The sequence below is a fragment of the Rhinolophus hipposideros genome (assembly GCF_964194185.1).
Source record: "Rhinolophus hipposideros genome assembly, chromosome: 6".
NCBI classification, from domain to species: Eukaryota; Metazoa; Chordata; class Mammalia; order Chiroptera; family Rhinolophidae; genus Rhinolophus; species Rhinolophus hipposideros.
Genome location: NC_138052.1, coordinates 8,651,096 through 8,677,243, shown reverse-complemented (window position 1 = coordinate 8,677,243; position 26,148 = coordinate 8,651,096). Strand labels below are relative to the sequence as shown.

The 26,148-nt window shown below is 52.5% G+C and overlaps 1 protein-coding gene across 1 annotated transcript in view; it reads left to right on the top strand.

Moving 5' to 3' along the window:
- GLI2 (GLI family zinc finger 2) overlaps window positions 1–26,148 on the top strand; it is a 240,939-nt gene that overhangs the window by 167,658 nt on the left and 47,133 nt on the right. The window contains exon 3 of the mRNA XM_081051718.1: window positions 15,427–15,532. Within this exon, the coding sequence (XP_080907844.1) occupies window positions 15,427–15,532 (106 nt within the window). The remainder of the gene's footprint in view (window positions 1–15,426; window positions 15,533–26,148) is intronic.

Here is a 26,148-nt window from a genome sequence, read left to right as displayed (position 1 = left end):
TCTTGTGAAATAGCTCCTGACCTTGGGGACAGCCACAGCCTCTCCATGTAGGGCATGCTGTGTGCCCACCAGGCGAGCTGCGTGTGGGGCTGTGCGTCCCATTTCCCTCCGCGTCGTCCCAGGTCCCCTGATGGCATCTGCAGTTTCCAAAGCTTTGGTTTCCTTCCTCCAGCTATCCTGTCCCAGCCTCGATCCCCATGGGGCATCTGGTCCACCCCTGCCAGTGGGGCCTTTGCCCAGCCAAGAAGTTTGTAATGCTAACGCGCCGTGGCCGGCAAGCCTGAGGCAAGGTGACTGCACAGCCCTTGGCCACCCTGACCCTCATCCCTGACCCCATCCCTCAGCAGGGTTTTCGGGGCTTCTCATCCTAATCAAAGGCTGCATTTTAATTGATGCAAATGTGGGAGGGAGTGGCAGGAAGTCACAGACATCCATCACCCCATTTCCCAGCACCAATCATTCATCAGCCGGGCCTTAAAGATAAATACACTTTTTGTTTAAGGCAATTACTTAATCTTGACAAACTCCTGTGTTAAGCAGGGCTATTAGTGGGGCCCATCATTAATCAGCACAAAACCAGGTGGGTGCTTTTTTTGAGCTGCAGTCGCTCTTGGGGACCTGGGGTGGGCCCTTTTCTATCCCCACCACCCTACTTACACAAGCAGCATGCTAACAAGGAGCGCCCCACATGTGCTGCAGGGGCACCGAGCCATGGACAAGAAAAGGGCCCATTTTTAACGCCAGTCAGCACGTTTTCTGAGCCAGGCAGAATGATCCATGGGGGTTATTAGCAAGCACCAGGAACACAGCTGGGGAAAACAGATAACCCCCTCCCGAGGGTGCCTCCCGGACTTGCCGCCCACTCGCTGGATCTCTGCGCAGCACTTAGAAGCTGCTCTGTGAAATACCCTTCCACCATACCTGTGGCTCTGATCACACTGCAGCCTGTCCCAGGCTGTCTTGCCAGGGAGCTGGGCACCCAGCAAGGGGCCCTAGGCCTCCTCCTCGGCCTCACGCTTTTTCTCCTCATGGTCCTAGAAGAGTTCTCACTGCCCTGTCCCACCCGTAAGAACCTGTCTGGAATTTCCCGGGACGGCTGTGAGGCCTGGTAATGACACTGATTAGCCTTGTGACTGACCCCAGCCAGGTTACTGAACTTCTCTGTGCCTCAGTTTCCTCATCTGTAAAATGGGGATGATAACAATACATTCCCCATCAAGTGCTGTGAGGATTAAATCAGTTAACAAATGTCACATGTTCAGGAAAGCTCAGCATGTAGGAAGCCTGGTGCATTAGTTGTTAAAACCACTTCTGCTGTCAGTCTCTGAGGGTCCCAGCTGATAAGCCAAGTACTCTGTGCTACTCTGTTCACTACTACTGCTCTGCCTAACCCTGCAGTCATGCTCTGCTTAACGATGGGGGTGCATTCTGAGAAATGTGTCATTAGGTAATTTTGTCATTGTGGGAATGTCATAGAGTGGACTTACTCACACTAGATGGTATAACCTCCTACACACCTAGGCTCTAAAGTGCGTAAGTGTTTGTGTATCTAAACATATCCAAACATAGAAAAGGTACAGTAAAAACATGGTATGAAAGATTTTTCAAAAGGTACACTGTGTAGGGCACTTATCATGCATGGAGCCTGCAGGGCTGGAAGCTGCTCTGGGTGAGTCAGGGAGTGAGTGGTGAGTAAGTGTGAAGGTCTAGGACATTCCTGTACACTGCTGTAAACCTCATAAACACCGCACACTTAGGCTACCCAACGGCTGAAACAACATGACATTAAATCAAGCCCAAGAGAAAATGATGCCGTCAAGGGATGGAGTGAACACGAGATGTGTGAGGCCACTGCCTCATCCGTCTGTTGTATGCTCAGCGTACACCTCAGCATGCTGTTTTACAGTTAACTTTTATAAGTTGAAACGGTACGCTCTAAAATAACGTTAAAAGTATAATGTGGTAAATCCGCAAACCAGTCACATAGTCGTTTGCTAACATTATCAAGTATTATGTGCTGTGCGTACTTTGACCTGACTGACAGCCCAGGTTTGTGTGCACCCGCACCGCCCCAAACACAAGAGCAGTGCGTTGTGCTACTGCGTTACGACAGCCACAAGTTCACTAGGCGCGAGGAATTTTTTAGCTCCACTACAACCTGTGGGACCACCGTGGTTTGTGCCGACTGTCGTTGACTGAAATGTCGTTACGCGGTACATGACTTATTCTGCCTGCTGCTACTACTCTGTGTACTGCTGTGTCCTCTGTGCAGTGGGACTTCCTTCCCTAGGCCTTCAGTTAATTTAGACAGAGTGTCAGCCGCTATTGGCCTCCCTTGTTACCCTCAAGGTCTCTTTTCTAGTAGTGAGACAATTCACTCATTCATTCCCTAACTGGGCACGGATTCCTCAGTCCCTCCATGCCAGGCACCGGACTCTGGCTTTAAGGAAACGGTGCAGAGGGCATATCTTTTTCCTGCTATGGAGAGGAGGCAGAAGAAAGAGCCAGGAAGTACCTCCTAGAAGAGGCACGTGTGAACTGGACTTGTTTTGAGTTGGTGTGATGAGAAGGAAATGGGCATTGTGGGGAGGGGCTTTCTAAGCTGGGCGGTGTGAACGAGCTAGGGCTTTCTGGGGAAGAGTGCTAGGGCTAGACTGGGCGTTGTACTCCATTCTGCGGGCCACCACACAGGACCTGGGGGCTGCCCGTCAAGGACCTGGATCCCTCCTCTGGGTTCCCTTTGCTGGGGCGCAGTGAGCAGGCCCCTTGCCCCCAACACCTTGAATGGGCAAATGGGCCAGGCTGCTTGCTCTTGGGTTTGTAGGACAGTGCTGGTTTCTCTGGCTCCGAAACACATTGTGCGTGGGAGTTTGCCCCTAGATTTTAAACCCTGTTTATTTTAAAGGAAGTAGATTCTGTCTGCTTTTAATTCACACACTTAGCTCATCAAAATATTGTTTTACAAGAGGTTTTTTTGATGTCCAGGAAGACTTTGGACTTTCTTCCCCTTCTCTTGCCTCTCTTATACAATCTTGTCCCAGGAAACAAGATTCTGGGCCCTGCTCAGTGCCAGCAGGTTGGGTCATGAGGCCATTTTCTGTGTTTCATTTTCTTCACCAGCAAAATAGGGGGATTAGGCTTTTCCTGGGGGTTCTGTGGGCTGGTCTTCAATCCTGCCAGGGTAGACCTCCCGTGTCGCCGTAAGGGAAACCATTCTTCCCACTAGCGTCAGTGGAAGGTTGTGGCCTGGTGTGCGGGCATAGGTGGTGGGGATGGCATATGCGGGGAACCATTGTTCAGTCAGTCGGGTCCAGAATGACATGGAGTCATTGCTGTCCAGGGAGCAAAGCTTCCAGAAGTGTCCCATGAGTTGGCCCTGCCCCATGTGACCACTGCATGTACACTGCTTTCTGGGGACCCTCTTATTTGTCAGAAGGTCTCAGGAGTCCCCCCACCCACTGCTTTGTTTGGGCGCACCTGCCCACGCCTGTGGAGAAGGCAGTGGGCAGCGTCCAAGGAGAAACAGAGTGGCAGTGCTGACACGCTCCGCTCTGCCCTGATGGTCAAGTTCAGTAACGAGAACCGGTCGGGCCTGTGTTGTTCAGAAAGGCTGCCGCTCATTACATGTGGCTGTTAAGCAGTTCGAGCTTAGCTGCTTCGAACTGAAATGTGCTGTGGACGGAAACTACACAAGCGATTTTGAAGGCAGTACAAATTAAAAATATAAAACATCTGGTTAGTAACTTTTGTATTGGTTTGTAATGGTTAGATGTTGAGATGATAACATTTTTGATATGCTGGGTCAATTAAATTGTGTTATTAAAATTATTTTATTACCTGTTTCTTTTCAGTTGTTTTCTAAAATGTGGTTACTAGAAAATTTAAGATAACATATGTGCCCGCATGGTGGGCACGAAGAGACTAGTTTTGGGTAGAGAATGTTTTAAAGCAAAGATCCCTTTGAGTAACATATACTCACTGGGACCGTACTGACAAGGGACTCCTGAGAATTGGTCCTGGAGAGGCCTGCTTCAGCCAAGGAATGAAAAGCATTTTGCAATTAGCTGTCAACTGCAAGAAAGTAAATAAGGGGAACCGCCCTGCTCAGAGGTGCTGGAAGGCTGTTCTCATAGCACATTCCAGGCCTGCTTTTGAATCTCATTGACTGTCTTTGGCGCGCTCTGCCTGAGAACACACCCTGCAGTCAGGGCTGCCTTAGCCAGCCCTGGAAAGCGGCACCAGTGTGTGGTGGAGACTGAATGCCATGGCCCCCTCAAGAACTGCGGCAGATACCAACAAATAAACCAATTAAATGGAGACTAGTAAAGAACTTTATTTGAAATGAAAAACAAAAAACTGAGGCAGAGTGGCTACAGGCTCTCCTGGCGCTCTCTGGAGGCTGAAAGGCAGGACGGAAACTCCAGACTGGGGAAACCTCTTGCTAGAACTCTGCAAGAAAGGAGCTGGATACTGCTGAAGGAAGCAGAGTGACAGGTGATACCTTGGGGACCTGTGGGGACCAGGCAGAGGAGTGGCTCAGACAACCTCTTGAAACGGCTGAATGTCCCCCATCCCCCATAACAAGTAGGCTTTTTGGACAGTGACAGGACAGCCTTGACGCTGCCAGCTGCCGGGGCTGCTGTTGCAAGCTGGCAGGTGAGTCTGTCACGGGCGATGAACCTCAGGGGCGTGTCCATGCAGGTGGACGGTGCAGTGTGGGGTCCATACTGGAATGCCTGCATCTGTCCCTGGCCACCTGGCCTGCCTGCCTCTGTAACAGGTGAAAGGAGTGTGGGTATGGACGTGGGCACCAGCTCGACGGTCACTCTTCCCCAGGCTCCTCACCTAGATCTGTATTTTCTGCAAGGTCCCTTGGAGGCCTGCTGGGGAGACCTTTAGAGTCAGTCCCCTGGGCCTAAAATCTATTGTAGATTTGGGGTCCTGCACACGACTGTCTTTGGAACAAATTCTGTGGCCAAGACACTGTTCATACTGAATCAAGTTTGGCCTTCTCTAAGGTTTCTTTTGGTTGTAAGATTTTCTATTGTGATTTCACTCGTCTACCCTAACCATTGGGCGCCCTGTGAATCCCTACAATGGCAGGCATCTCTCCAGGCTCCCTCTGGACCTGTCCCCCAAATCTCCCACGCTAGCTGAAGGGGCAGGAAGGTCTGTGGAGATACCACACTGGCACTCCTGGAGCCCTCGTGTGTGTCTGCCCTGCACAAGCCCTTGGCACTTGTTAGCTCGACTCTGCACTACAGGCTTCCTCTCAGGTGGGTCCTGCCACTATCCTCATTATACAGATGAGGAAACCAAGGCGCAGGAAGGTCAACGCGTCAGCAAGGGGCCAGGCTCAGTGGTGTCCACCACACCCCTGTGGCCTCCTGCCCAGGCCCCTTTGGCTACCTGTGCCTGTTCCCCTTATCTCAGCCCCACCCTCTGAGGGATATCTCAGGCAGCCCAAGAGGGATAACAGAAATATCCTAGACTGCGGGGTTACACGACAGACATTTCTCACAGTTCCAGAGGCAGGGAGGCTGAGACCAAGGCGTCAGCACATTCGGTGTCTCATGGATTGCTGTCTTCTCGTGTGGGGGAGGGGCCAGGGAACTCGCTGGTCCCTTTTCTAAGGGCACTAATCTCGTTCATGAGGACTCCACCCTCGACCTCATCACCTCCGGAACACCCCATCTCCAAACACCACCACATCAGGCATGGGGATTGCAGCATAAGAACTAGGGCTGGGGTGGACCTAAACATTCAGACTGCAGCAGAGAGGACAGATCCCAGGACTGCCCAGGCTCCTACGCGGTGCGGGCCATGTGGTACTCGAGTCTGGCCTCTCCCTGTGGCATTGGGTCAGGTGCATTGCTGGCCCTTGGAGTGTACACTTCTCTCTGCACCCCTGCCCACCCTGCCCAGCCTCACCCCTGCCCACCCTGCCCAGCCTCACCCCTGCCCACCCTGCTCAGCCTCAGGGCTCTGCCCCTGTGTGGAGTAGCTTGCGCTGGCCCCGCCTCTGCTCGCTCTCTCTCTCTCTTTCTCTCTCTCTCTCTCCAGCAGCTATTTTGTCATATTTTGTCAAACAACACCTTCTTGGAAAGGCCAGCCCGCAGCTCTGGGGTGGGCGGTGTGCACTGGCGGGCCCAGCGAGGCCCTGGTCCTGCCAAGCTCTGTGTGGGGGCAGGCCTGACTGCGAGCAAGCAGCCTGGCCTCGGCCCACCGGACACCAGCCAGCTTGTGGTGTTGGAATTTCCTGTCTGATTTTCATTTCCCCCCTCCCCCCAAGTGAGACAGAAACGCCTTTTAATTGCATGCTGTGGAGTGCCATTCAGGATATTATTATTCTTATTAAGTGCTTCCTGTGGGGCGGTGCTTGGGCATCAGGAGGGGCCTCTGGCAGCAGCCTGTCCAGGGCTTATTATTGGGAATAATGTGCCATTTGCAGAAGGCCTGGAAGCAGACTTGCCTGGCCACTGGGAATGAGGTTTTCTTGGACCTCTCTGTGCTTTCATGCCTTGAGCTCTGATGCTTGGGCTGGTGATTTCGTTCCCGCTGAGAGAGGCCTTGGCCATCTGAGTCCACATGTCTGAAGGATTGGCCTTTGAAATCGTCCAAGTTTCAAAGCGGACTGAGGCTCCCCAAGCCAGAGGGGCATGCATGTGTGCCTTCTCTGTGGCTTGTCCAGCCCTGGCACGCACCTTCGTTCTTGTAGCAGGGAAAAGCAGACCTTGGGGTGCCTTCAAAGCCTGCTGTCCTCGTGATGCTCAGGCCCCGGTGTCTGCTACGTAGAAGCCCTGGTCCATGGGATGGCGTGCGAGTCACGGAAATTCAACGGTCACACCCAGGGCTATCTGTCTCATCACCCATGTTGAGTTTCTCCAACAGCAAATATTCTCCAGCTAGGATAGTGCATCGTAGGTACAAATATGAGAAATAATCTCCTCTTATTTACTGGTGCAAGTGGGTGCTACGGTGGGTGCTGGCAATGTAGAAATGGTAAGAGAGGCCAATGGCTCTCCACGTGCTCCCTGAGAAGCCTTGCTAGCATCACCTGGACACATAAATGCAGATTCTCAGGCCCACTCAAGTGGGAAGTCTGGGGATGGGGCCCAGCAATGGCATTTTAACAACCAACACCTGCGGGTGATTCTAGGGTCTGAGAGGTGCTGATGTTACTGCCTTAGGCGAGTGTATGCTTTTTGTTATGTGTACACACCATTTAATCCCCTGGAGGACCCCAGGAAGACCTGTTCCTAGTCCCATATGTGCAGGAGTGGCCGCATGGTTTGGGACAGGATTCACATCCCACACAGCTCTGTGCCAAGACATGACCAAGTCTTCTGGATTCTTCTACACTGCCTCTGAGCCTAAAGAACCTCTCTCCCTTCCCCTTTCCTCCAACTCTCCCAGTACTGGCCCCTTTAGGGCTCAGCTCCAAAACCACCTCTTCCTGAGAGCCCAACTGGCTGCTCTGGGCTCCCCGCAAATCCCCTTTCCCTGACTCCAAGGCCATTCTGGCGGCCGTTACTGTGTGGACCCTGTGGGCTACAGAGGGTCATACTCTGCAGCTCTGCAGAGGCCTCCACAGAGCTGCCCCTGGTGCAGGCATTGTCCCTCTTGTTCTCTGGGGCCTCCAGGGCCCTCGAGCAGGGGAGGCATTGACTCAGTGGGGAAGCCTGAGGTGGACCGGGGGCTGGGGTGGTGTGTGTGACTTCCATCCTCTGGGCTGTAGCAGGCTGAGGATTAAAAGCTGCACCCTGGATGGTGGGCAGCTCCACTGTGGATTCCGGAGAAGGCTGAGGAGTGGATCTGGTGGGGCCTGGAGCCTGAGCCAGTCAAGGCCATGTTAGAGAGACCACGTGTCTGAATGACATCATGACCCTAGGTCAGACCCATGCTGCTGAGGGAGGGAGTATCGGTCTCTTCTTTGTAGCTAGTGTTGTTATTTCTGGGAAGCCTTACCTCCAGCTTCCCTGAGGAATGGGCCTGGGATCCCACAGGAATGGGAGAGAGCCAGGAGTCCTGCCCTACGGCATTCATGAGGAGCCAGCCCCAATAGCTGAAACAGAGACCTTAGCTGAACAGGCAATCTGCTAGTGCCCAGCTGAAGAGCTGGTTGGTCTTCCGGGTCATCAGGGCACAAAATAAAGGTGCCAATCACCATCCCTTCCTCACGCTATTCACATTTTTTATTTTGCAAAGCATCTTCACATTCCTGTTCCCTGTGGACTTAAATGGTTTCATTGACTAATAGGCATGTAGCGTGGAATGGAGGTAGCAATCTCGCTGCTGGGGTGGGAGAGTACCTCCCAGAGGTATACTGGTCCAGGCCATCGATGCCCCTAGCTTTCTGGAGGAGAGAGCTGGGTTTGGTTTAAGGAAATTGGATCCAGCACATGGGAAGTATTTTCCTGAGACCCGGACACACCCTCTTCTGCCTTGAGCTTCTTTGCTATTGAATTTCCTGAGAGCCGAGTCACTGCTGTGACACAGGGTGGTGTGGGTGAAGGCAGATGAGGAGGGGAGGGAGGGAGATAGATAGATAGACAGACAGACAGACAGACAGACAGACAGATAGATAGATAGATAGATGATAGATAGATAGGCAGCAATAGATATAGATATATATGTCTACCTATCTATCATATCTATATTGAGGTTAGATAATTAAGTTCGCAAGCTTAATTGTCAGACTTCATGCATATACTTAAACCATCCTTTTCAACAAAATTCACAACGTTCCCTGGAACTGCCAGGCCACCTGTGAGTCCCTCACCTGTTTGCTTCGTCCTGGCCGGCGCGGGCACAGACACTAGGGGAACAACAATGGGAAATGCTGGCGTTCGGGGTAGCCTGTCTGAGCCTCCTGTGGGATGGGCCCTGTGGCAATGGGGGGGACAGTCAGCTGGAATTCATTGGTAGGCGACCTTTCCTGTGATGCCCAAAGCAGTGACCTCTCCTTTCTGCCTGTCCCACTCTGTGCGGCCACGAGTCAGGGGCCCTGAGTTTGTGTGGAGTGGACATCTAGCCGCCATGCCACAGGTGAGTTCCCGCCTGATGCGTCGCAGTGTCCCTTACCCCAGGGATCAGGGAGGAGGTCCTGTTATGACCAGAGCACTGGGGCCTGCTTTACACCTCCTCGGAGGATCACAGGGATGGAGAGGGGACTGCCCTTACTGAGGTCCTACTTTGTGATCGGGCGGGTGTCTTTCCTACTTTATAGATGAAGACACTGAAGCTCTGAGCACGTGTCACTTGCTAGGAAATGACAAAACCAGGATTCACACCCAGGTCTGTCTGGTTTGTGGCTCATGTGCTTCCGACTCCTAAGTTCCTCAGAGCATGGGGACAGGCGTCGCCCTTAGGACTGTCATTTGGCTGATGTGCAACTCAGGAGCAAGCCAGTTTCCATCTAGCTCTCAAGTTCCCTGTGCCTGACTTCAAGCTCGCCCTCTGCCCTTTGTACTCTGCCCCACACTAGCACCTTCCTTCTTCAAGGATGTGGGTGTCTCTTGCTGCCTGGGTCCTTCCATTAGGGGGAAAGCCACCTGGTAAGTCATCTACACGTCAGTGTTTCTGTGACTTTCCCAAGGTCTGTTTGCTTTTAAGAAAAATAATGAAACTGCACTGGATATTACTTAAGATGCAAGAAATTATAAGAGTAAGGAACATGATGAAATAGTCATTAATGGGGAATCCCAAGCAGAGTCCCACATAATGTGAGAGAAATTGGGGGCCAGTAAGTCCTTTCCTGGTCCCCCAGCCATGCCAAATTAGAATGTGTCCTTTTCAGCTTGTCAGAGGCCACCTGGAGCCCATCAGCGTGTCCATGATACAGCCACAACACTGGCCTCCTGCACAGTGACCCTAGGGGCATGGGCAGCTGACCAAGAAAGACGGAGATCTGTGCCCCGCTCTGCCTGGCCTCCCTCCCAGGGCCCCACAGGCTGCACCGAGTCGGGTTTGTGCCTCATCCATTGTAAGTCAAACCTGTATCACGCCCGGAAACACAGGCCTCCTTCCAGAGATACCTGCCTGCACTGTGCATTGGTCAGTGACAGGGCAAGGCAGCTCTTCTCTCAGAAGCCCATTTCTTCCCGGGTCCCATGCCAGGAGCTCCGAGCCAAGTCGCTGCTGTAGTATGATTGGAAAAGACCACAGTACCTGGAGACCATGCTAACCTCTAGGGACTGGACGGCCCAGAGGGCTGGTGTGTTCCCAACGTGTCCCGTCTCTCCTAGGCGATGGTTGTTTTCCCCTAGCGGGTCCCTCCAGCTGTGGGCCAGCTTCTCGTGTGCCTGTCTGAGCTCAGTGCTCAGGGCAGCGTCTCCATGTTGTAGCAACACATGACTTCATCCGAGGAGAATTCCCTCCGGCTGCTGACGCAGCTGCCTGGTCATGTTTCAATGACCCACTTTTCCTGATTCTTTGTGTGAGCCCTCTGCTGACCCCGCCCCGTCCTCTCCTACAGAAATTCACCAGAGTTGTCATTAATGGGGCATTAACTGGAGCCGGGCTTCCAGGAGACACCCTCCTTGCTCTTTGCCAGTGTCCTAGTCTCACAGGGAGATCTTTATACCAGGGACGTTGCCCACACAAATGTCACCTTACCCCTGGAACCACCACCAGTCAAGGAGCACTGGGCGTTTAAACCTTCGCACAGAAAAACTTGGGGGTTCAGAAAAAAGCCGTTGTGCCACCAACATCCTCAGCTTCTCGGACGATTGGTTTCTCTGTGCGCGATCAAAAACAAATGTGCGTTTTTGCAGAGGGGTCGGCTGATCCATAGAAGACTCCCATCTGAGAATTTTTTCCTCAGAAACTTAAAACGAGAGCCATTTCTTTGAAATGACATGTGGTGCGTGTGTGTTTTCTCCACTGCCGGAAGGACATGATTTAGTGTGGATTTCTTATTTAACTTGAAAAAAGGAGCCCACAATGAAAACAATGTGTGGAAGAGTCTCCTGCAATGTGTCACTGAGGGCAGCTCTTGTTCTTCATGTTCTTCCTCGTGTTCCTTGGAGGCAGCCGACGGCCTCTGGGCAGAGGGAGTCCTCACAGGAGCCCACAGTGGAGTTTCCTCCTCCCGGGGCCTGGCCGAGAGGCCCCAGCAAAGCACCCACCTCGGAATACTTCCTTCAGGGGTGTGTGGTCTGAAAGGTCCTGAGGCCTCAGATGTCCCAAGATCAGCCTTCATCCTCTGTTTACCTGGGTTGCACAGTTGGTCCCAGAGACAGTTTGGGGAATGTCCTACCAGTGGGCTCAGAAGAAGGGGTCTGCGACTGGTAGGCTGACTGGATGGAGAAGGGCCACTGGGTCAGTGAGTTGTACAGATAGGACCATAAAGACAAAACAGCGCCTGTGCCCAGAGCGCCTTCTGTGGCCGCTCAGGGATCCTTCCCACTGGTTGGGACAAGCATGGCTCTTTCCCGAGTGAGCAGGTAACCATTTACAAACAGCAGGATAGTTCTGGCAGAAAGGCAATTAGAGCTCATCTAATCCCCATTGTACAGATGGGTGATGTGAGACCCAGAGAGGGGATATAATCTCCCCAATGTCCCGTGACTGCCTGGTGGCAGAGACAATCTGGGATTCCCGGTCAGTGCATGCCCCTGCCCCTACTCGTATGGCCTCCTGGCCCTACTCGTATGGCCTTTAGAAAAGTTTCATCAGAGTACGTGACTCCCTGCTCAGGACCCTGCGTCCACTGGCTTCCCTAATCGCCCAGAAAATAATCCCAAAGTCCTTCCCATAACCTGACCAGTCTTACAAGACCGACTCTAGTGTCCTTCCTACCTCCATCCTCTGCTCCAGTCAGGTGAGCCAGGTGCTGAAATCGCTGAGTTCTTCCCCACGTGCTGTCCCCCTGCCTGGTTCACCCTCTCCTGCAGAGAGCCCACCCTACACCCAAGCCTCCTCTCTGTTCCCTTGCCCGGTTTCCTTCTTAGCCCCGTCACCATCTGACATTATGTTGTAAGTGTAGGTGCTGATTTGTTCACCACTTGCCTCCTCTCCCTCGAGGAAGCTCTACAGTTCTGTGAAGGCGGCAGTGTGGGCTATGGTCACTCCGCTGTTCCCAGGACCTAGAACAGTGCCTGCTACATAGCATGCCCTTGATACAAGGCAGATGAATGAATGAATGAATGAATGAATGAATGAATGAATGAAAGAGTGAATAACACATGAATGACTATTTGTACGGTAACTACTACCCAGACAGCCCCACTGATGTGAGTGGACTGGGCATCTCTCTGTGGGTGGGCAGGGGAGTCTGGAGCCCACCTGCTAGCTGGTCTGCTGCGTTGTTGGACCTGAGTGCTGACAGGCCGTGTTGCTGAGGGCCTGCTGTGTGCTGGATGCTGGGCTGGGCTTTGGGAACCCACGTGGGGCTTCATGGGGGAGAGAGAATAAAACCACAAACTGCCTGATTGATCACAAACTGCCTGATCATTGCTCTCCTAGCAGTAGACACACCGCTCAGAGCCTCAGTGTTCTTTCCTGAAACACAGGGATAAGAATGGTGCTGATGGCAACACTAAATGAGGCGCCATAAGCAAAGCCCCACGTGACAGAGGACCCATAGCACTTACCCTCCCTGACCTGGGAGGGGACTTGGCCGCATTCAAGCTAACACATCAATGCCCGGAGGACGAACCTCTAACGTGTTCCCAGGCCCCTCCTGAGGACTCTAAGGGGTGGGGGAGTACAGGGGTGTGGCCAGAGTTCCTGCGCCTGCTCAGCCCAAGAGTGTCAGCTGCTGGGAGGGCAGCAGGAGCTGTGGAGGTCCTGACCTGCAGCCCTGGCTTGAGAAACAGAAAGCCGCTTTCCTTTGTAACCTCCAGAGACCAGGCAGAAAGGCGGGAGCAGCCCCAGCTGCAGTGGGGCTCTGGGGGTCACTGTCCCTTATACTTCTTCCGGAAGCCCCAGGCTCATCCTCCCCCAACACACACTCACGCATGCACGCACGCACGTGCCTGGTCTTGTGAGACAGCCAGACCAGCCTTGGTTCACCCCATTTCATGTTTGCCTGGTAAAACAGCATGAGCACGTCATTCTTGTGGATGTTACAGGTCTTTAGACCTTGACGAAGTGTCCTTACGCCTGTACAGGGCAACAACTCTGCTCACTGCTGGCCGGGCAGGGGCCCAGTGGGCTGGGGTGGGGTCTGCGCTCTGAGTGCATTAGGGAACCCCCTGCAACCCTGCAGGTGCAACACTGGGGAGGAAAAGAGCACATGGGGTGCTGGAGGGTGGCCAGTAGGAAGGCCAGAAATTCTGTGGTGAATGCAGCCTGGGGTGGTTGTGAAGACCTAGGGGTTGACATGCAAAGCGCTTACAGCAGGGCCTGGTACTATGTATACATCTGTTAGATACAATACATGAGTGAGTTGAGGGCAAGGGGACCCAGGCGTCCCCCTTACACCCAAGGGCTGCCTCTGAGTGTTCATTCATGCTGGGCACAGGGAATAGCTCGGGCCAGCTGTCCAGGGCCTTGGATTCTCCTTCTGACTCTGTCATTTTTTTTCAGCCCAGTGACTTTGAGCTGAAGTCACCCTTGGCCTCTATTTCTTCATCTGTGAAATGGGTGCAGTAATACCCACGCTGGCTGCCTCAGGGGGCTTTTGGCTATGCAGGGAAACATTCAGAAATACACAACAGCAAACCATGTTTATTTGTAAACAATACTGTAATCCAGTCTACCTGGCCACATTGAAAACCCGTAAAGGCCCTTTCCTGCATCTCTGAGGAGATGAGGACCATCTCCCTGCTGACATCCCCAGGGCTTCCAGACAGCCCGTGTGTCTCCTGTGTGGAACAGGCCAGTGCTGGCCCTCTGTTTTCGGAGGCCAACTCCCCTTTGAGCCCAAGATTTGTGGAATCTGGTTTGGCAAATTGATTTAATCAGGGTTTGAAGATTTGCTTTCTGTGTTCCCAGTCCCCATGGAAAATGCCAATATTGTGGAATTATGAAGATAAAATTGAATATGTAAAAATTGAGGTTAAAATGTCAGGGGGAAAGTGTCTTCTTTTTACGAATTTGGAGCATTCAAACCAAGTGTCCATCAAGGCATGAATGGATAACCAAAATGCGGTATATCCCTAAGGCTTATTCAGCCTTAAAGGAAAATCAGACGCCTGGTTTGATAGATGAGCCTTGGGGACATGATGCTAAGTGAAATAAGCCAGTCACAAGGGGACAAATACTGTGTGACTCCACTTATATGAGGTCCCTAGAGGAGTCAAATTCATAGTGACAGAAAGTACAATGGTGGTTGCCAGGGGCATGGGGGAAGGTGGCGGGGAAATGGGGAGTTGGTGTTTAATGGGAACAGAGTTTCAGTTTGGGAAGATGAAAAAGTCTTGTGGGTGGCTAGTGGTGATGATTGCACAACAATGGGACTGTACTTTACTGTACACTTAAAAATGGTTAAAAAGGTAAAATTTCTGTTACATATATTTTACCACAATAAAAATAAGAATTCCTAGTGTTTACAATATGGTACCAGAATCTGTTTGCACAGTAACAGTTAGCAGCGGTGTTTGTGTGCATTTATTACTGTAGAAATGACAGGCAGCTGACCTGTGCACATATAAAGCAAACTATTTCTTTAAACTAGTCAGCAATTCACTCACCACTGATTCCTACTGGCCCGCGGCCCTCCGCCTGAGTGAGAGTTGACTGAGAAATCACTTCTTAGCCCTTTTCTCCGTCTAACTACTTTTTAAAGAGCCTTGTTTTCCTAGAGCCTATAATTATGTTTGCCTCCAGGGTACCCAGGAATTTTTTTTTTTTTAATAAGCAAAGAGCATCCTACAATTATCATGATGATTTGTTGAGGGCAGGCCAAGTGCAGACAGGGGCTGACTCACCTCTGGAAACCCATGCTCACGAGTTGGTATTTGCAACTTGCAGGCGCTGCCAGCGCTCTTGGGGTCAGTAATTAATATTAAGAGCTGGAGAATTAACAGACCCACAAAGGTGTCCTCTGGCTGCAACTGGAGTGGGCCTTGGCTTCACAGATGGTTCTAGGTAAATATTGCCAGCCGGTGTGGATGCCGTAACCCGGCGCTGTTGGAGCCACACGCAACCGAGGCCGGGATGGGCAGAAGCCTGTCGGCTCTGTCAGCCCTGATTTGCAGCCCAGCCTGTAATCTCCCTGAGTTCAAAGAGCGCTTAGCTGCTTGTCTTTGTCAAGAGCGCGGTTGGGGATCTTTTATGTGAAAGATGTAGGATTCTCGGGCTGACTTTGATTATTTATTCATCCCCCTTCGTGGGTGTGTGATAGCCAGTGCACCTCGCAGCCCCCTTGTCCTGACTGCTCTTGCTCTGAAATTCATTGAGCTTTAAAGCCTTTTGAAAATTGCTTTTTGAGGGAGGGGAAAAGGTTTTGAAGTCCTGTTTCTCTCTCCCCCTGCACAGTGCCGCAGCACCTTTTGCCTCCGTTCCATGCTCCCTTACCGATTGACATGAGACACCAAGAGGGAAGGTACCATTACGAGCCTCACTCTGTCCACAGCGTGCACGGGTAAGTTCTGCCCTCCACCCGCCATGCGGGTCCCCCGCCACCGGGGAGGCTGGGCTGCCAGCCTCGGCCCCTCTCCTGCCTCTTGTCATTCTTTTTGGAGCTCCTGATGTGCTTCACCGCCGTGAGCAGTCACCGTGGCCTCCCACAAGTGCACTGGTCCGGGGCCCTGTGTGAACGTGGGGCGGGGATGTGAACGCCCAGCTCCCCTCTGGGTACCTGAGAAGGAAGCACTGCTGGCTCGCACATCACCATGTCCAAGGCTGCAGACGCTCCTGGTGTATCCACACACACCTTGGGGCTCTCTACTCACCCATGCGGTGGGAATCCCCTCCAGGCCACAGGTCCCATATAAGTATGGTGACCTTCGTTATATGTTGTTCCAGCGTTATAATTCATAGTGCCCCTTTCGTTCTCTCAAGTGTCCCAATTTAGACCCTAAATTATAGAGTCACCTTAGTGATAAGGACAAGCTCACAGTTATGCTTTGGGGCCTCGCCCTACCCCGTGCCTTGAGAGCCCCAGGTAGAGGGTTGTCACCAGTGCTCTCACTATACCTACCCTGCCCCTCTTCGTTCCCACCTGGGGCCTTGAAGCCTGTAGCTGATGTCACTTTTCTTGGTCTTTATGTCTTGAAGACCTGTGCTCTTGCTACCCCATCTACCTGCTTCCAGAAAAGAGGCCAGAACCTTCCCCTCACCCCCAACCTCGCTGCTCCTCCCCACATCTGCCTTGGAGGGGACCTACTGCGAAAGATCAGTTGGGCCTATTCCTCTCTTGACCCAGCCACGTCACCTGTCCAACTTGCTGTTTCCAGCACACACGACGCTGTCACATGTCCCTGTGCCTCACTCCTGCCGCCCAGCCTGCCTAGAATGCCCCTTCCTCCTGGCCACTGCGACAGACCCTCTAAGCTTCAGCTCAGGAGCTGCCTTCTCCTGGAGGCACTGGGATCTCCAAAACTGAGTGGGGCTTTTCCCTGGATCCCCAGTGCAGGACTGCACTGAAACAGTGTTTCACACCTGCCTCCCAGCAGGCTCTGTGCTGCCCTCTCGTTTCCACGTGGACAATGGCTGACGCGTAATCCGTGCACGATCATTGCTTGCTATTGTTTGCTGAGTGCACAACCCTCTCCACACGTTCCTCATGGAAGACAAACCCTCCTGTCTCTCCCTGCTCCCATTCAGATGAAGTCAGTAAATACTTGCTGAGCACTCACTGTGTTCAAGGCAAACACTGTGGTTAGTCGGGAGGCCGGAGACTGAGAAGGGGTCTCCGCCCTCAGGTGACGCCTACTTCTGGGTACCCATCGTCTCCCCAAGACAGCAAATCTGGTACTATTATTTATTTTTAAAATATCTTTTACTTTGAAATAATTTCAGACGTTGCAAAAATAGTACGAAGATTTCCGTTATACCCTCCCCCAATTCCTCAAATGTTAACATCACAGATAACCAAACACTGATACATTGTTAGGAACTAACTTACAAACCTAACCCAAATCTGGCCAGTTGCCCACTACTGTGTTTTATTCTCTGGTTCAGGACCAGACTTTGCATTTAGTTGTCTTATCTCCTTAGTTGTCTTTCATCCAGGACAATTGCTCTCTTGTCTCTCATGCCCTCGACAATTTGTTGGAAGAGGACAGGCCAGTTACAGTATAAAACGCCCTCGATTTGGGTTTGCCTGATGTTGCCTCATGACTGAATTCAAAACATACACTTTGGGGCACAACACTAGAAGCGGTGTTATGCCGTGCCTAGTGTGTCACGACAGGGGGCACGTCACGGCAGCGATTCTCATCACGAGGTTCATTTCGATCACCTGGTTCAGGTGAGCTTCTCCACTTTAAAGTGGGTCCCTTTGTAATTAATAATTGTGGGGTGATATGTAAATATCCTGCTTCTCCTTGTATCTCACCCACTAGCTGTAACATCCATTGATGGCTCTTGTCAGAAGCAGGAATTACTAGTGTTGGCCAAATGGTGCTTTTCCATTTCTATCATTCCTTCCATATTTAATCATTGGAATTCTACCGTAAGGCAGAGCTGCCCTTTCTCACCATTTCTTTATTTCAACTACATGCAGGGTATTGTGTTATTCTGTGAATTACAGTCTCTGGTTACCCCTGTTTATTATGTTGCTCAAATTGTCCCAGATTTGGACACTGGTTCCCATGTCTTTCGACATGTTGGGGACTTTTCATTTTATTTCAGTACCTGTAGCTGGTTCTCACTTGACTAGGACTTGCTGCTGGCAGCTTTGGGCCCAATCAGTCCTCTGCCCACCCCCGGGGCCCTCCAGCTGCAGGTGGCTGAGACCCCAGCTCCAGCAGCTGCTGCAAGGCGCATACGTTTGGAGCTAGCGGAGCAGTGGTGGCATCTGAGAACCCTAAGCATGTTCAGGGAGCTGCGTCCCTGTCAAGGAGGGGTTGGAACGGCCGATTTCCTACTCTTGAGAAGTGTCTGTCTGGGGCAGCGACATGGGTCCTGGACACAGCAGGCCTGCGGCGAAGTGCTGTCTGCAAGGGTCGCAGTGCCGGTGGGAGACGTGGGCGATGCTGAGAGCTCCCTGGAGGGAGTGTTCATGCAGGGCTGTGTCGCTCTGCAGGTGAACACCCATGCTCACACTCCCCACATACCGAGGGGCAATGACAGAGGTGAAAGAAAACCCCACCACGGCAAATGCTGTGTTTTGAATGAACTGTGACCTTGTGACTGTTGTAAACGCTTCGTGTGTTTCATCTCACTTAATCCTCTCAACAACCCTAAAGGATGTGCCTTTACAGATGAAGGAGCTGAGGTAGGGCAGAGGGAGACAATAACTGAATGTCAGCGTCATCACTTAGAGACCGGGAGAGTTAGGAACCTAATTACAACCCGCTAAGCCCAGCCCCTCAACCACATGCTGGCCCCTCTCTTGGGCATGTGCATGACTCCAGGACTCCTAGATGGGTCCAACCGATTCCTTTTTGAAAGCCTATACCGCCCTTTGTTAGGGCACTGCCCCCACGTTAGTGGTTCCCCAAACTCCTGAACCAGTAGCGTCAACGTCCCCTGAGAGGCTGCTAGGAATGCAGGTTCTCAGGCTCTGGCCCAACCTGCTGAGTCAGAGACTCCAGGGTGGGGTCCACGATCTATATTTAACGTGGCCCCAGGTGATCCTGCTGCAGGCTCAGGTTTGACATGCTCTGGCTGCATCTGGGCCTGTCGCTGAATGAGGGGACTCTTAGTGCTGCCCCCCGCCCCCACGCTAATAGGGAACTGTGGCCAGGAGGCTACCTCTGAGTCTTCTTCAGGCTTTGCCCCTCACTAGCTCTGGGTTGGACACAGGTCCTGTCCCCCTCTCTGGGCTTGCTTTCTTCCTGGCCACTGAGGGGCAGCGTGTGGGCAGAGCACCTGGAGAAGTAGAAAGTGATGATGGCAGGTAGCGGAGGAGGTCTGACCAGGCCAGCGAGCCTGTGCAAACGGTCTTGTCACTCACTGGCCCGGATGGCTCTTTCACTAGACTTGATAACTGGAGGGCAGTGTATTTATTTCCCATTGCCGCTGTACTAAATTACCTCAAACTTGGCGGGTTAAAACAGTACAAATTTATGTCATTCTGGAGGTCAGAAGTCTGAAGTAAGTCTTACGGGCCTACAGCCAAGGTGTTGGCAGAGCTGGTTCCTTCTGGGGGCGCCAGGAGAGAATCCATTTCCTTGGCTCACGACCCCTACCTCTTATCACATTGCCTTTTCTTCCCCTGCTTCTGCCCTCACACAGCTGTCCTCCTCTTCTGTGGTAGTTTTCTCCCTCTGCCTCTCATAAGGTCACCTGTGATTGCTTTAAGAGCCCACTGGATAATCCAGAATAACCTTCCTGTCTCAAGATCCTTAACTCAGCCACATCTGCAGAAGTACCCCACAGAAGGTACATTCACAGGTCCCAGGAATTAGGACCTGGACCTCTCTGGGAGTCGTTAGTCAGCTCATTTGGGATCACCACGCCCCAGGGCTACGTCTGGCATCGCAAAGTAGAATATAATAAAGGCTGTCAATAATAAGTGCGGGGCCTGCAGTGGGCCAGGCTGGGCCCGGGAGCCTGGTGTGCTGTATTCGTTCACTTCCTGCTTGCCCTGTGAGATGGGGTTATAATCTACAGTTTACAGGTGCAGACACAGAGGCTCAGAGAGCTGCTCTGGCTTTCCCAAGTCATCCCTGCACGGCGGGTATGCTTGATTCCGCTGGAGGGTTGTGGAGCAGGCTCCCCTTCCCAGCCAAGGAGGGGCGAGTCTGGTTAACCCCCTAGCGATGGGCAGCAGCAGTGTTCCCAGAGCCCCACATCCTGCTGGGCTGGGCTGGGCTTCTGATGGCTCTACCTTATCCTCAGGACAGTTGGTCCCCACCCAGGCTCCAAGGGGCCAAGGCACGTGCTGGAAAGCCTACTCCATCTCCCCTGCCCTCAGGGTCCCAGGTGGGAAACAGGACAAAGCCGAGGGGGAAAATGGCTCCCATGGCTCTGGCTTCTGTGATTAATGTGGTCGGAGCCTGGTGGAACACCCGATCCATCAAGCCTCTGCTGTAGACCGCTCCTCCTCGCTGCACCAAATGTGTCTAATTACACAAACGTTGCACAGCAAATGAGGTGCGGTGTCGTCTCTTGTCAGCCCGAGTTGAAGCCTCTGCCGCTGCTCTGTGCACACGGCCTCTGCTCAGGCACCCAGCCCTGGCCCACTGACTCTCATGTCCAGTGACTGGGCGCCAGTGCTCAGGGTTCCGGGCACAGCTCCACCGTGGGCCTCCTGGTCCCTGCCCCAGCCCCAAGGACCGCTGCTGGCTCTGGCCCCGCCAGACTAATAGGGCTTGAACCCCAGTGTTGAAGTCCATAGACTCGGAGAGCTGTCCAACCTGAAAGAATAAACCTGTTTTCTCACCTGTGAAAGGGCATAATAAGGGTACCTGTCCCATCTACTGAGTTACTTTGAGAATTGAATGGGGTAATGTAAGTAAAGCACTTAGAAGAGTTTGAAAGCATTCAGCAGATGATAACAGTGACTGTTATTACTATTATTATTCCATTTGCCTATCGGAGAAGAGATTCATGGCAGGCCAAGGGACCTGCCATGTGGTCCCTTGGCATGCATGTCCTTGGAAGAGGCGACTAGTGGGTGACTGTGACATAGGAAGGTGGGAAATTGGGCTGAAGAAAGACCACTGGGGATGGAGAGAGGACAGGTCTTTTTCTCCCCAGTTGAGGAATTTGGGTTTTATCCTTTTGGCAACCAGGAGCAGAGGGAATGGTGAGATTGACTCTAGGTAACTGAAGAGCAGTTAGAGGATGGCAGAAGTGGGGTACCAGAGCTGTCATCGTGGTCCCCGAGCAGGAGGGGAGCAGGGCCAGGGCTGACCTCACACCGCTCCAAACAGACAACGGCACATGGGAGGGGCAGGGGCGGGGCTCAGTGTGTGGATGACCGACCACCGCAGCCCAGCAGGATGGCTTCCCCTCCTCTGCAGAGCCACTGTTCCCCATCACCTGGAGCTGCAAACCCACACCAGGACTTGCAGTGCTCACTAATGCTCAGATGGCTCCAGAAGGGGACATGGCCCGTGGATTCCTGGAGCTGCCTCTCTCATCTGTGTAAGCACAGGTGATGGGGAGACAAATGCGTCAGGGGGTAGTTCTTGCTGGTCAGGCAGAGTTCTCTTGTGACCCCTGCCCCCAGGACACGCTCCTGATGCTCCCAGAGCCCTTTCTCAAGGGCGAGAAGAGAAGGCCCTGCAATCTCTCCATTGCCTGGTGACTGCTAGTGAAAAAGAGGAGCACGTTGGACTCCATCCTGGCTCCTGCCCCTTGGACACCAGCTCACTGGGTGTTGTGAGGACCGAGGCTGAGGCATGGCAGGGCCCCCAGCTGGAGCTGCCGGGTTCCTCAGTGTCTCAGTCACACAGCAGGAGTGTGGGCTGCCTGGGCCAGGATTAACGCGTGTCCTAGAAACTCATGTTTGTGGTTCAGGAGGCTGGGGTCCACCTTCCACTCACCGTGTTGCTTGTGGGGTCCTTCCCGTCCCAGCACAGCCCTGGGGCTTTAGAGAGGACCAATGCCAGCTGCTTCCATTCCAGCAGGGTGACAGAGACCATCTCATGCAGCACGTCTCAAACCTGGCTGCAAATCAGAACTGGGGTGTATCGTAAAGATGTACATTTCTAGGCCCGAACCCCAGACGTTCTGTTTCTTTCGGACTAGGGTGAAGCCTAGTAATCTGCTGGTTTACAGGCACCCATAGGCCAGAGTCTGGGGACCACGACAGGCCACCTTGCTTATTTTATATCCAAGAAAGCAGGCCCAGAGATGTGTGTTGGATTTCAGAGTTATAGACCCAACAGGCTATAGGGCCTTTTCTCTAAAGGATTATGACTGCAAAACATGGGGAGTTAAAAATCCCCTGGTTCCTTTTCATGGTCCGTTCACAGATCCAGTGCCCATAAATTGGCCCAGATCTATTCGTATTCTCAGCTCGCAGAAGGAGGTGTGCATAGTGGGATGGGGGCTGGGGGACCGGAGTGGACAGCTACAGCTTCTCAGCCGTGGGAAGGACAATCCCCTCCACTCTCCTCTTGCCTGGCTCTGTACCTGACCACTGTCAATCACGCCCCTGAAGGATCCTGAGCTATCATTGGGGAGCACTGCTCCAGCGGTCATGGTCCAAGGCCACCTGCGCAGAGACCGGGAGAGGAGGGAGGCTCTTGTTAGGGACAGATGGCTCTGGGGCTAGTTATCAATTCATGTAAAGTCAACACGTGGGCCCATGTACTTTAAGGAAAGAGAGGGAATGCCAGCTGGTGGGTGTGAGGGCCTCCGCCTCCCACCATCATCTGCACACTTTGTCACACGTGCAAATTACCCTGAGCCCCCTGAGAGAGCTGTTCAGGATGTCTGCACCCCCCTTGTTCCAGCAACTGCATATTAATGGGGATGTTTAGCCCCTTCGCTGGTGTGCTTCACTTAAGAACGTAGTTTCTTCGCTGTTGCTGGCTGAGCTCATGAACTTCCTAGTCCAGGGGGACTTGAAGATGGCTTTTCCCAAGGTCAGTGTTCCATAAAAACGGCACCAGCTCATCATGAGATTAATAAACACACTCCTGCTAAGCCTGCACTCACCGCAGTGTCCTGAGCCCACAGCTCTGACCTCAGCCACTCACCCAGGCGGGGCAGAAGGACACGCGGAGATTTTCTTCTTGGTTCTTGGCACAACACACAAGGTTCACAGTACACAGAGGACTGGCTTTGTGTTTTGAAAAGAATGTTCTCCTCCCTCGGCACACGTGCGTGCTTCTTTTCAGAGACTTGTGGAAACATAAGACTTCCGAAGGGCAAGTCTGCCTGGCTCCTGGGCCAAGAGGCTGGGTGAGCCCAGGGCTCCCACCAGGGGCCTTGTCCTTCCTCCCCACTTGGGTCCTCGCTCCCCTTCTGTCTCCAGAGAGCGCTCCTTAAAATGTCCCTTGGCTGACCACTTCTTCAGAGCAACTGGACGGCAGGTAGACATGAGGCCACAAAACCCTGGGACCAGGGAGTCTGTAGGGCAGCCACCAACCTCCCACAGCTGTCTGAGGACTGAGTGACAAGTAGATGTGGAGCTTTGGCTCGTGGTGCTGTGAGTGGCGCTTAGAGACCCCTCCAGACAGGTCCCTTCCCCTCTCTGGGCAGTCACAGCAGCCCGGGTTCAGCCATCTGAATTATATCATCTAACCCTCATCAACACCCTATAAGGAAGGTGGCATTGTCACTCCCACTTGTTAAGTGGGGGAACCGAGGCACAGTGAGGTTGGCTGCTTTCTCCAGTGACATTCTCCTCGTAAGTATCACAGCTGCAATTTGAACCTGGGCAGCTTGACCCTAGAGGTCCACTCTCCACCCTGACTGCTCTGCTAAAAGCCCTCCTGGCTCCGAGAGCCTCAAGTTCTCAGCTCCAGGAAGGTTCTCTGTGGCGTGGCACAGACAGCTCATTTATAATGGAGTCTGGCCTGTAAAAGTTTAATGAGGATCGTGTCTGATAAGGCGGCCTGCTCTTTGATCTTGGCTGAACGCTTTGCCCTCGCAGAAGAGGAGCTGCCTGGTTCTGAGCTTTGGAGAGAGCCCATGTGGTCAGCTGAGGGCAAGAGGGGCCCAGGGTGAAGCACATCTTGATGTGCAGAAATGAGGGGGGTCTGCCACGGGGGAGAGTGTGCAGGGCAGGTGTGGGCGGGGCTGCCCGGTGGAGAGGTCCTGCAGGGTTGGAGGTGATCCGCTGGGTCCTCTCCTATCCTGCTTGGCCCTCATCATCTCAGGCATTTTTTTTCACATGTTCCTTGGATGTAGGCAGATCAGGCGGGGAAGAGGTCACATCCTGCCAATGCCACCCATGCCCTCTTCATTCACGGGTTGGCTCTGTAACCTCTGTGAGCCTCAGTTTCTCTGTCTCTAAAATGGGGGTACAACAGTAGCCCACATGGGTGGTTGTGCAGATTAGATGAATGAGTGAAGCACATTGAAGAGCTTCTGGTATATAGTGAGCGCTGGACATTCATATGCTTTTCTCACTCTAGTATGGGCATCAAAAGGAAACCCACATTTTGTTCCAGGCACTTTGCTGGGTTCAGGGTGGATGATATCATAGCCAATCCTCCCAACACCCTGTAAGGTGGATGATATTCTCCCCAAGTCATAGAGGAGAAAACTGGAGGTTCCTGAAATTAAGAGCATTCCACAACCTCTCAACTAGTAAATGAGGTTGGAGCTCCATGCTTGAACTCTTCTATGCCATGATTAACCTCGGAGAGGAAAGGGTAACCCAGTGCAGGTCTTAGGGTTACAATGTCTTATCCCTGCTGGTAAGCATGGAAACAGAACAGTCATTAACCCAAAGGAATTCATCCCTAATAGTAACATTTCAGATGGTGGTGAGGTAGTTGCCCACTGAGGTGAGTGGTCCTCTTCCATTGCACATGCCCACGTTGTCCATTCTAGGTGGAACTGATGCCAGTACCTAGAACACATTCATTTACTCAGCCTAAGTCACTGCTGCTGGATTTATATGTGTCCCTAGTGCTATCACTCGGGGTCACGCCTGCCAACCTGAGTCAACATTTGTTGAGGAAATGTGCCCTGCGCAAATCCTGTTGCTGCGGCTCTCCAAGCCTCCATCACTGCAACCAGCATTGCTGCATTGACAACATGTCCCTGGTGCCCTGGAAAAGAAATATGTTGGGCGCAGTGGGAGCCACTCCTTTATCCTCTCCTTCCAGGAGCTGCGTTTCTAAAATGTGGACTTGACCTATATCGCCCAAGCAAAGTAGAAAGAGATTGGTTGTTGCTTAACTCATGGGGGTAAGTTCACTTGAGATACTTACCCAGTGTCTATGTGTGTCAGCCTCCTGCCAGGTGTTGGGGATACAGGCCCGAGGGGGCACAGTCTTCCTGTCCACATAGATCTCGTGGTCTGGGAAGGGAAGGGGTTGAAACTGGACAGTTACAGGGTGTTGTGCTGGTAGGGGTTTCCAGGGGAGCACAGATCACCAGGAAACCAGGAATGGAAAGCATTTATCAGCAGAAAGCCTGGGGAGGCCTGTCTCTCCCCAGCCCACCAGCAGCCCACCAGTGGGCTCCACCACCCATCGGGTTGTCCTTGTTCCAACGAGGGGCCTCCACTCCCAGGCAGCCGCTGATGCCAGTCTGAAAGAGAGGCTCTTTGCAAAGCACACATTAATAGACTCAATAGTTTGGTAAAAATCGGCAGTGCACCCACCACTGAGAAGACGTTTATCTAAACTATTTGGGATTATCCATCTAGTTTTGACAGGCATCCAGGAAAGGAAATTCCACACACCGCTTTGGCAGGCCAGGCCTGAGATGAGGAATTCTCACTGAGGGGAGCAGAGGAGTTTCCCTGTACGTAGGCCCCCTCCCCACAGCCTTTGCCCATTGTTTAAACCCAGACCCCTCCTCAAATCTAATGAAACCCTTTTATTAAAGACTCCCCCTGACCTCCAATGCCCCATGTCTTATTCCTGCCCAGGGCTCTCCTTCTAGGCCCCACATTTGCTCTGTGATATGGCAGCGCCCATAAAGCCGTGACTTTCTGGAAGATTCCACGCAGCCGTGCTCAGCCAAGGGCAGTGCCTCTGACAGACAAAGGCCCCTCCTACCCAGAGGTTAACCTGTGCCACAGGGCACCTAGAGAGGGCTAATCCGGACTGGCTCCCCCAGAGCCCGCCCCGAGGGCCAGCTGTGTTCCTGCCTGTCCCATCCCCCAGCCCAGACACATGGATCAAATCCAAGGCCTCCCACCCACCCCAGCTCTGCACCAGTCATCACTTTGCTAAGAAAAACGTCTCCTTGATACTTCCTTTTTTTTTTTTTTAATGCTTTTTGGGTTTTATGTTTGAAAAGCTGATAACCTTCCTATCTTCTTGCTCCGAGGGAGAAAAAAATGTGATAAAGGGTGGGTGGTTGAATTAACCCCCATTGCCTGTGTGGCTACATCTTAACTGAGTCCATCTGTATGGCCTCCTTTGTAGGCGCAATTTTATAACCTAATTTCCCTACCAAAACATCAGCGTTTACTTAGTAAGAAATCTGCTCTTTGTCAGCTGAAAACAG